Here is an 11,113-nt window from a genome sequence, read left to right as displayed (position 1 = left end):
GCCCAATAAAAGCTACAAATCATATATGTGGTGTTACGTTGCATAGTGCAGTCCGAACGCTATACCCGAGAAACAGGCTCGAATGCCGCCGGTGCCTTGCATCTCGCGCGGGTATAGTAGAAGTCCAAACGTCTGAAGCCCTGGGAATCATGATATCTGAGACATGTCAGAAAAACACGGCATCGGGCGAGCTGCCTCTCGACTCACAGCAAAGCCTGTAGTGTGGTTACGTTTTTGACCTCTTCTGATGTTACAGACACTGCATAGCAGCACAACCATGAGAATCAACGTGCCTGCCAGGCCTCCGATAATTCCAATTTCGACCGGCGTCATTGCACATATGCTGTAGGGAGTATACTTTCTGGCGAAAGCAAAGAGGACGGTTTCTGCGGATGTAGCAATCTTTTGTACTCGGGCATTCCCCTGTATGTGGCTCGATACCACCCCAGTAGTAGATCAAATCGGCCGTGGCTGATTTACATCGCACTCAAGGCCGTATTGACTCTGCAGCAACATAGGCTTACCCGCGCTTTCGCCCTGCGCCTTCATGATTTCAATCCAATCCAACATGAGAAGCCAAAATCGGCTAAAAGAAATCCGAAAGCGGACAGAACCAGAAACTACCGGGATAGAGCAGGTTCTCACTGCAGTCGAGGCCAGGAGACACGTTTCATTTCCCGCAAGTATAACGACACCACAAGTTCGAAGCGGGCACACTATAGCTGCTACTATCATCATCTATCCGCCATGGCCTCTTCTGTCGTCCGGGTCTTGAGCCACTTGGCCGTTTTATGTAGTATCCTACATCACGTTTCAGGAGAGCAGCATGCAGATCAGCTTGCGAAAAGGGAGACTTCTCTCCAACCACGGGACTTTCTGCGTTCTTGCGTTGATTGGGGTATGTACTCTCATGAACGAAAGATAAAGATGGCTGCGTTTTGCAGGTCCACGGCAGGCGACTGGACCTGGTCGGTCCTTGGCTTGAACCTTTGTATGGTGAATCACGACGGTTCTCTGATGGCGCACGACGAGTAGGTATATTCTGGAAGCACTATCATAAAATGCTGATGACTTCCAGCGGAAACTTCTTTCTATCTGCCGGCCCCTGTTTATCCGATAACTCGACGTTGTCGTGGGCCAATTACAGATGCAGCACGCAAAACGATGACGGCGACGGGCGTCATGTCGATCACGGGATAGATCTTAGTAAGAGGTACCAATTACCGTGCTGTCGGACGCGACTGATACATCTCAGACTTGGTGGTCGGTAATGACAATGGCATTCTGTCCTGTGGTCAACGAGCCCACAAGGGGCTTCTGCTCAGCCAAGAGCAAGTTAGCTGGTTTGACTGGGGCATCGTGGTTAACTAGGGCGACAACGCGTGGTTACCGGTGCATTTAGATCGGCCACTCTTATTTCATCCATGGCACTATCGTCACAGACTATGATGGAGAGTAGGCTATTCCGTGATCGTTGATGAGCGCTGTGAGCTGTTCGAGGACGTCTGACGATTTCAATGAAGGGATCGAGAAAGTGGAGTAGGATCGTCTACTTAGGCTAAGCAAGGCATTATTGCCGTCGCGAATATAAGTCATTACCTTGGCCTTTCTGGAGCATTCATTCATGAGAACGAATGATTTGCGGTCGTCATGTCAAACGGTTGCCAATCTGCATTCTTCATTAGCTATCTCCCTGTCCAAACCCGGCGACTTATCACTCCCACGCCGTGCATCTGGTCAATTCTTACATGTACGTTCATGATGCAGCTGGTTGTAACTCTTGCTCCAGCAAATATGGCTATGAAAATTCTAAAATCAATGTTGATGCCGGTGGTCGGTTTCTTGGGTCGGGGTATTATAAGGGGAAAAGGACGAGTCATGCTGTGAATGAACGCCCCGTAGGCTGAGCTTTGTTGATAAAAAGAGGAAGAATTACGGGAGAACTCACGATCGGAATGACGTAGAGATTTTGAATGCCCGTTAGGTGCCCGTGGGGGGACTCCTAGCTCCGGTCACATATTTCTTTTGCTGGAGAAGGACTAAAGCCATGCCATATTCAGGCTGTGGTTCGAGCTGGCTCTGCCATCCGCCAAAAGCTGCTTACATGGACTATCGGGCCTCTACGAGTTGGGCACATCACGCTGGAGATGTGCGCCGTTCCAAGGAGGTTCGATTCCGTGCCGGGGGTTGAAGTTTTCTCCCGGGATGCAGATACGAGCATCTGACCGCATCGCGTCAGCAAGTGTGTTCAATCGTGAGACCTTCTCTGTCGTCTGCGATATGTCAACGTCTTGCAGTGAATCCAACGGTATGTAAAGGTGAGTCGAAGCGACGATGTGAGTCAATCAGCGGAGGTGAATTCGATCAAGCAGTTCTTCTATTGTCGTCGAAGAGTTGTCCAGCTTCAACTACGCATTCCATTCACGAAGTTCACTGACGCAAGGGGTCTTCCATCTGGCACCGTGTGTGATGGCAAGCGATGGCCATTACATCACCTGCATACCTTAGTCCATCCACAATGTCCTGATCAAAATTTTGATCACAGTGCTAGTCGCGAATTCATCTTACGCCGGGTGATGGAGATCACGGTGCTCCCAATCTGGAGACAAACGGATCGACGTTGAAATCCTGCTAGATCATTGGTCTAGTGCATCTGATGTGCTGCCCTATTATCTCGTCAGCCAATCACATCCCTTGTCTAACCAAGAGCGCGAAACTTGCGGGAGATCTAGCACATGCGGTCAAGGGATGCTCCTTGTTAAAACTCTATCACAAGCGGATACTACACAGCAGATGTTTGACGTGACAGTCACGGGAAAGTGCATCAGAGGCTGATCTCTATGAGTTCCGCATGGCAGTATCAAGGACCTAGGATGGCGCCAACCAAGCGCTTCTAATGGATGATTTCCACGCATCTTGCGAACGAATTTCGAGGAAGAAAAAGGGTTGCAACTGTCTTGGAATCGATTCGTATGCTGGCATACACTACACCCCGCGACTTTCATGCTACTTGCAGCGTCGGTCGCTAGTGAAGTAAGCGTGGGGTTTGACGTCCCCCTCGAACCACGCTCAACTCCTGGAGCCGTGAATACTTCCGCGGCCCGTCACCTGAGTGTGCAACGCGTGCTCAGTTCGTAGGCGTCTATCCATTGACGCGCTCCTGATGAAGAGACTCATCAAGAGCGCCAGTCCGGAGACGCCGACATACAATCCATAGACGCCACGCAGGCCGTAGACGTACGCATCTACGATCTTGGATCGCAGCCCAGCGTCGCCGACAGCGCTCAACATGGCGGATAGAGCATGGGTACCTCCGTGCGTCCCTGCGGGTGCCAAGCCATCGTCTTCCAACTTGCGCAGCACCACATTCTGAAAGGTGGAACCGCCCACGCCGACTCCGAGTGCCATGCCAAACTGTCGGAGAAAGGCATACATCGCTGCGGCGATCGCTTCGTCGTCCTTGTCGCAGAGAGCTTGCGACGCCATGTTCTGCGCGTTCAAGATGAGCCGTGGCCAAGACCAAGGAGGACGAGCGTCGGCGCCCATACCTTCGTTGGCGTGTCGACATCCCACAGCATCATCAGCCCGGAGGCAATCGTAGCCAGAGTCCAGCCGACCCAGATCGGCCACTGGTAGTTGTCGAGTACCGTGACGAGTCGACCGGTGATGATCGATGCCGGCACCAGCGTGAACATGACCGGGAAGAGTGCGATGCCGGTCTGGACCGGGGTAAAGCCTTTGACGTCCATAAAGTAAAGGGGCACGTAATAAAGCTGCCCATACATCTGCGGTTGTTGTCAGCATGTCCTACTGCGCGATTCATGACAGGCCATCCTCACCACGAGGCCTTGGATGGCGCCGCAAGCATACGTCGCGACGGAGCTGGCGGTTTGGAAAAGTCGGCGCTGCAAGAACGTTAAGGCTGCGAAGCGTGACTCGTAGATCATAGTCAGTGCCATGCCGAGTACCCCGAGCAACAACGGTGCAAGAGTGCCGGCGCAACCCAAGCTGTAGCGCAAGCCTCCCCAGGAGACGGCCACCAACAACAAAGTGGCCGAGCCAATAAACAGAGAGTTTCCTAGCCAGTCCATCTTCTTTAGTTTCTCCCGTACATCGTCAGCGGGAGGATCAATATTAACTAGCCACGGCACGAGAATCAGTCCGGCCACGCAAAATGGGAACATGATGTAGAAGACCCAACGCCACGTTGTGTGTTGAGCAATGACGCCGCCCAGTATGGGCCCAACGCAGTTGCCCAATGCCCATGCTGCCTGTCTGAACGGGGTAAGCGAAGGTGAACATGCGTTCGAGGGGGGGCACTTACACTAAGCCGTACCACGTTGGCCGAACGGGCAAAGGGACGAAGTCGGTGAAAATCAACAGGCACAAGACGATGATGCCGGCACCGCCCACGCCTTGAAGAGACCTCCCAACCAACATGAAGCCGATCGAATGCGCAACGCAGCAGAAGATGGTACCGAGAGCGAACAGGGCGACCGAGACGGTCAGACATGGCCGCCTACCGAACACGCGGCTTGCGTCCGAAATGAACAGCATCATTACGGCGTTCGCCAGGAGGTACGCCGTCCCTATCCAGAAGCCGTCGTATGTGCTGAGCGCGAGGTCCGCCACGATGGCCTGTGATGGTTAGTTCGCGCAGTGCAGGGATAGTCGCGGGGATGACGGCGAACTTGTAAAGAAGTCACAATGATACAGGCGTCGAGGGCGACCATGAGTGACAAGATGGAGGCTGTCGCCATGATAGCACGTTGACGCCCCGAAGGACTCCATTTGACCAGGCCGGAACTAAGTTCGTCGTCTTCTAGCCCGTCGGAATGGATAGGCTGTTGGCGGTGCATGGTCGGGGTTGGGTTGGAAGGCAGAGTACGATGCTGGGTAGAGGGTACCGGGGAAACGTTCTTATGCTGAGATCGTAGCCTGGAACGGATGACGGCCGTCTTTTTGTAGCAAGAGTTCATGTCGAAATACCCACCCGGAGATGTGCTAGGTAGCGTCCCAAGCGTCTCTAGCATTCGTGCGCCAGATCTGTCCACGACCGTTCAATAGGCACCCCCGTGTCGACTCAAAAGAGACTTCCTGCTTTCTTTCGTTACATTTCAAGAGTCGTTTTTGGCTATTCGAGTGGCACCATTCGGTGATATGCAGATGCTTCGAGCGTGAGCTTGTCACACCGGCTTTCGCAGACAGGTCGAACTTGGAAAACATATAAGGCGCAGTAATACGTCCGAAGAACTGACCCGAAGCCTCGTCATGCTTCCTGCAAAATGAACGATTATGAAGTCTTTCGTCAGCTTGCTACACATCCTTTCACGTCCGCAACACTGGAGATGTTGCAATCCGCCTTGCGGGTCATCCGCAGGCGCTACCCGGTCTCTTTCAACGGAGACACCGGGACAGATAGTGCGGAGTTTCCACCACGGGAAGCCTTCGAGCAAACAAAGATGCCGTTTCATGTGACGAGCGGATGGATTGAATACATGAAGACTATAGGTAACTCCATCCATAACACAGCACAAGAGGTGTCGCCATCGTTGCGGCGTTTTGCCAGGGGCGACCACTCCGTGGATCACGACGTAGTCACCGATTATACCGGCCTGCTGCAATCATCTTATCCGTCGTCACACTACGCAGACCCTGTAATTTTCACGTCGAATGGCCTGGAAACAGCTGCTACGCTCTGCAGCACTTCCGGTACCATGACGGTAATTCCATGCAACTACGAAGGGGCCTGGTGTGCGGCCGTCGCCTACGTAGATTGCGTACAGCTGTACGGAGTGCAGGCTGAAAGCAGCTCTACAATGGTAGAACGCTTACAGGATCTGTTTCCTGGCCGCAAAGTCCGCTTACCCGAGCCTCTTGTTGCAACACGACTCGAAGATACTGGAGTTTTGATGCTGCTGAGCATGCGAATGCTCGTCGGCGGAGGTGTGCCGGCGCAGTGTGCCGACGTCGCGTTTTTACAGCGTTCGCGAGCACGAATCTTCGTAGAGCTCTTGACCAAAAAGCTGGATGCAGAGGATCGCGATGTCGCCAGCCGGATCCAGGAAGCGCACGCGGAGGACTCTCTCTTTTTCGATAAAGCTTTCGCACACGGAGAAGACCTCCGCGTGCGGACCGACGCGATGATCCCAGCAGATATAGGAGATGGAGTCGACTTTACGCTTGGTGCCTCTCCCGACCCGGGAGCTTTCTCCTTAACGGGACTAGGCTCCGGCGTGACGACCAGTTTGTTGCCTCGGGCCCCGCATCATTCATCGTCGTCCCCGCAGCCGGCCGGCCCTGCCTACGAGAAGTTCACCTCACTGCGCAGTGGGCGTACATTCGGCGTAGGCACGTTCCAGATGCCTCCGACCATGTCTGGGGAATGCAAAACCATGCTCGCCATGATGAGCGAGGCCGTCGCCTTCTACCGAAGCTCTCGCCTGTCGGGGAACTCCGAACTTGCAGTGATTTGGTCCGCGATCAGGACCGGACAAAAGAGTGAGTTTTACCGCCGTTACGGTGGTGTGCTGTTCTACAGAGAGATGCTGCGGCTCAAAAGCGATCGGGAACTTGCCTTGCGCTTGAGGCTCAGCATAGCTCCGAGTGATATAAAAGAGATGAGACGCCTCCAGTCAAACTTTCGAATCTGGCACGACATTTGCCAGCTGCGCCATGACTGGGGGCCGGGCCAGTATGCGCTGCTTTGTGTGCTACCAGAAAGACCAAACGTAGAACGGATGAGCGAGAGAGAGCAACAGGTGCAGCTACGGAGACTCCAAGAGCGGCTTGACGATGATCGCGACCCCCTTTCAAAACAAGTAGACACCGCCAAAATCCTGTGCACTGCCCTAGTTCAGGGGCAAGTAGACTCCGACAAACGATTATTGATCGACGATTATCACTTCAAGGCTTATCAGGATCTGTCGGAGCTGGAGTTTGCTGCTTACATGAGCCTCGATCCACGGCCAGTCATTCCCATTGAACGACATAGATCCTGATGGCACAAACTGGGGGCTTTTCCGCGACGCGGGCAAAAGATGGAAGCAAAGACAATCAGGAGCATAGTAACAAAGTAGCAAGCGAAAATTCATTCCCTTTACAACTCTCTGATCTCTTTCTGCATGGACGTCTGTCTTCTTGGCACTACATACATACATACATATCATAGTTTGATCTCACACTGCTGTACTGACCCACCGTGAAGGCCCTGCTGACAGCTTTCGCCCCACCTCATCCAGGTCTTTGGAAATGTACGGAAAACGGAGGAATGCCAAATGTTTGCTTCTGCTGCTACTCTAAAAGTGCTTGTAGTCTGCTTGTGTTTACGTGGTGCTATTGATTTTTCCCCGTTCGGTCTTACACAAAGGTGCCGTCATCTTTGACTTCAGATTACTTCATCTATTTCCCCTGTACGCTTTTAGACACCCTACTGTGAGATCAGGACAGGATTCAGAGCGGATTACAGTAGCCAGCGAAAAGGGCTTCGTCCCTTTCGCAACTCTCTGGTGTCTTTCCGCACGGACGTCTGCTGTCTTGGCACCAACACAGTTTGATCTCACACAGCTGTACCGACCCACTATGTAGGCCCTGCTGACAGCTTTCGCCCCACCTGATCCAAGTGTTTGGAACGGATTACGCATGGCATTGCCCGCTGCAAAATGTTTGCTTCTGCTGCTTCAAGTGCTTGTAGCTTGCTTATTTTTACGTGGTGCTTTTGGGTTTTCTCCACTTCGGTCTTGCACGTAGCTGTAACCATCCTTCACTTTGATTATGTCATCTAGTTGCCCTGCAGGAATTTGCATAGCCTACTGGAAGACTGGGACAGACGTTCGAAGTGGATACAAACGATTAGAAAGGACAACAGGGCTGGTCGGCCTAGCACAGTAGAATCCCGGAGAGTCGATTCACTCCGCAAAGTGACAGACTACTGAGTGTCATGTGATCCAGTGGGTGACTTACCTCCCACCCGACCTGCAAAAGCTTGCGCCAACCGTGGCTCTCTGGATGACTAGGTTAGTTCCAGAAGTCAGCAGCATTCATTTCTTCTTCGAGGGGTCCATTTTCCCTGGTCAAATGGGTCTCTGGCTGTAGGGGTCCGTGCATGACAAGAGCTTGAATCGGCTTTGGTGTCATCAAGGGGGGTGAGTCTAGTTTTGCAGATTTGGATTCCCTGGCCACAGATGACTATGGAGAGTGGAAAATGACCGTCTGTCTCGTGGATCCTGCTGAGCCCACGCCCTTCGCCCAATGGCCGTTTGATGTACTTCGATTGATTAGAAAATAAATCGTACTGTGTGAGCGCCAAGAAGCTATGATGTCCGTGCGGAAAGAGACCAAAGAGTTGTCAACAGGATGAAGCCCTTTTCGCTGGCTGACTACTGTACAATTATAAGTACAATAGAGGTCAGCTTAATACATAGAACGCCGAACGGTCGATTCACTCAGCAGATTGGCAGACTACTGGCCGTTATGTGACGCGGCGGATGGCTTACCTAACATTGCACCTGACGTGTACGAGCTTGTGCCAGTCGTGATGACTGCATTCTGGAAATCAGCAGCATCTATTTTTTCTTCCAGGGGTCCATACCCCAGTCGAATGGGACTCTTGCCGCAGGGGCCCGCGCATGATGAGAGCTTCATTTGGCTTTGGTGTCATCAAAGGGTGAGTCTAGTTTTGCCGAACAGCCCTATTGGGATTACCTGGCCACGGCCAAGACCATCAAAAGTGGGAAACGGCCATCTGCCTTGTGGATCCTGCTGAGCCGACGCCCTTTATCTCATGGCTATTAGATGTACAGTATGCACAATACTGTACATATCAACGCTGTCCGCTACGCACTCTCACTCCAGTGCCGAGATCTAACGAGACCGCAAAGAGGGCTGGTAGTTCCGTACCTAACGGCCCGAGCAGCACCTAAGAGCGTGTAGAGTCTATTCCCAAATTACAAGCCACTCAACGAACCCATATTCGGCCGCGCCTGCCGGCCCCTCATCGCCACGCAAGCAGGAAACGGGATTCAAAGCAGTGTAGCGAACGGCCCTTTCTGGAGTATTTACCGGACGCCACGCAGTTGGCTTCTTGCTTCACGCAGAGCCAGAAAATGATTTCAGCCGTAATTCCACGACGGAGCAAAGATGTAAATGCGATATGTATGCTTGCGTCCTCTCTCGAACCTGTCTTTTGGGCTTCGATCACGCAACGACCACGTCTCCCCTCCTCCATACAGCGTCATGATTTCCAAGGTCATCATAGCGCTGCACGTCATCTTGACGCTAGTCATACTCGCGTTGACCGTCAGGATTCTGCAGGATGAGCAGAACGAGGAGAGTGGCATAGTACAGATTCTGGTACGTGACCCATTACGACGACAATGCGGGACTAACGACAGTAAAGCTACGGAAAGAAGCGCGGCGCTTTGTTCAGGTTCCTGATGTGGTCGGATCTATCGCCACAGCGGTGAAAAGTGCGGCCTCCAGCGTGGTCACAGCCGCAGTTGCGTCGGGCGAGTCTCTAGTCGCCGCAAGCCTGCCGTCGCGCGTGTCGGTGGGCACGAAGTACGCATGTGTGGATTCTGAATGCTCCGCTGTCCCTGGTTCCGCGTTCCATCTGGTCCAGTACTTGGTCTCGTTCCTTCCTTCGCCTGAGGAGGCCGAAACGTTACAGGAGTTGGTAGACAAATGCCCGAACCTGAAAACCTTTCTGTCCGCCGGGTTGGGATGTGCTCTTGCTTCGACCATACTGCTACTTTCCGGTCTCAAATTCAGGTTGCTCCGCTTCGTATCGCTTGGATTGGGTACCGTCTCTGTTATCCTGTTTGCAGTAGCCGCTGGCTTCGCGGTGTCGCTGTACAAGACAGCCGAGGCTGTGGCAGACCTCCTTGGTGTCGAGGCGAGCAGAGGAGACGTCTTTGAGGCATCCCTAGCAGACTTCGTAGCAAGCTTGATTATGACGGCGCTCGTACTCGTGGAGATCATCCTTTGAGAAGAGGGTTGTAAAGCTATGCGATATGGAATTCCGACGGAGAATCGATGGAGTACCATACATATCTCTACGGGAGGGGCCCGATGCACGCGCTCGTAGTTGCCATGAAGTATCTCTAAAGACATCGCTCCTGAATATGTCGGTGGATATCGCGCATTTACCGAAACACCTCCCGCATATCTGAACCCAACCCTGCCCAGCTATACCCTCAGATAACTTGGAGAAAGAATATGGCGTCCCGCCCAAGAGCTATGGAAATTTTACTAGCCAATAACATAGGAAAGAATGCACTACAATTAGCAATTCCTCTATCAGGTTTATGGATCGAGAACACTGGAGGCTCCGTTATAGCTGGGTAGGACCAGGTAGAAGTCCATACTTCCTTGGATCATTTATGACAGGCTCCCAAGTTACGAAAACTTCATCCTAGAAAGGCTTGCAGATTGACTGCAGGATTTCCTTTGTTCTAAATAGGCTGCCTCGAGCTACTTTTAATACACTCATACATATATACCCACTGGTATTTGCCATAATCGTGACACTACGTCTGTCGCTAGTGGAGTCGTCGCTGGTCGATGGCATCCTTCCGGGAGTGACGACGGTGGATTGACGGCAGTAGAGTCTTCCCTACTCGGAGTCTAGGCATCCCTCAAGTTTTGGGCAGCTATCACATGAGTGAACTCGGCCCGAGCCACCTCTGAGTGCGGTTCTAACATTAATATACAAGCCATGGTTTTAATTTAAGAGTAAACCCGGACGCGTTTTCAGCCTCGCTTCTTAGGCGTTCAGTTCAACTTCAGACAAATAACAGAACAAGATCCAAATACAGTAACCCTGGCCTATACGGTACATTAAAAAGGTAACATGCAGCTCTTGACATGATTCCCCGGCTAACCGGGACAATATAAGAGCCATTATTTGCTACGAGAAAGAAACAGGGTCAGTCTCGAGCGAGTGGTTAACACAGAGTCCTGACACCTTGTCAGCAAGAAAAGACGAAAGTGGTTGAATTACCTAAGGACTTTTACAGCGATACTTACGCAGCCGAGCTCGGCTATTACTGCACAGTGACAGGAAGACTTTGCTTTCTGAGATCGGAGCCAAAACATACCCTGCTAGAGAAGCGGC

General features: G+C 52.3%; 3 protein-coding genes across 3 annotated transcripts; 2 read left to right on the top strand and 1 right to left on the bottom strand.

Annotated features, from left to right (window-relative positions):
* Positions 1-3,069: 3,069 nt before the first annotated feature.
* On the bottom strand, positions 3,070-4,859 carry BDP55DRAFT_735623 (major facilitator superfamily domain-containing protein; the record flags this gene model as incomplete). The annotated part of the gene is made up of 5 exons (XM_060580343.1): positions 3,070-3,489; positions 3,549-3,785; positions 3,840-4,275; positions 4,325-4,638; positions 4,692-4,859. The coding sequence occupies 5 exons, from the start codon at positions 4,857-4,859 to the stop codon at positions 3,070-3,072; spliced, it is 1,575 nt and encodes a 524-aa protein (XP_060421300.1).
* A 300-nt stretch (positions 4,860-5,159) lies between these two features.
* On the top strand, positions 5,160-7,123 carry BDP55DRAFT_741097 (uncharacterized protein). The gene has a single exon (XM_060580431.1). The coding sequence runs from the start codon at positions 5,286-5,288 to the stop codon at positions 6,999-7,001; it is 1,716 nt and encodes a 571-aa protein (XP_060421299.1). The 5' UTR covers positions 5,160-5,285; the 3' UTR covers positions 7,002-7,123.
* Positions 7,124-9,234: 2,111 nt separating this feature from the next.
* Positions 9,235-9,985, top strand: BDP55DRAFT_735621 (uncharacterized protein; the record flags this gene model as incomplete). The annotated part of the gene is made up of 2 exons (XM_060580342.1): positions 9,235-9,351; positions 9,398-9,985. 2 exons carry the CDS (start codon positions 9,235-9,237, stop codon positions 9,983-9,985), a joined length of 705 nt encoding a protein of 234 aa, XP_060421298.1.
* Positions 9,986-11,113: the final 1,128 nt, after the last annotated feature.

This window comes from Colletotrichum godetiae, assembly GCF_030913485.1.
Source record: "Colletotrichum godetiae strain CBS 193.32 chromosome Unknown BDP55scaffold_159, whole genome shotgun sequence".
Classification (NCBI taxonomy): Eukaryota; Fungi; Ascomycota; class Sordariomycetes; order Glomerellales; family Glomerellaceae; genus Colletotrichum; species Colletotrichum godetiae.
This window is presented reverse-complemented; position numbering and strand designations above follow the sequence as displayed.

What these genes read in the sequence shown, in the direction of transcription:
- BDP55DRAFT_741097 (XM_060580431.1), top strand. Translation starts at nt 5,286, where the DNA reads ATGAACGATTATGAAGTCTTTCGTCAGCTTGCTACACATCCTTTCACG.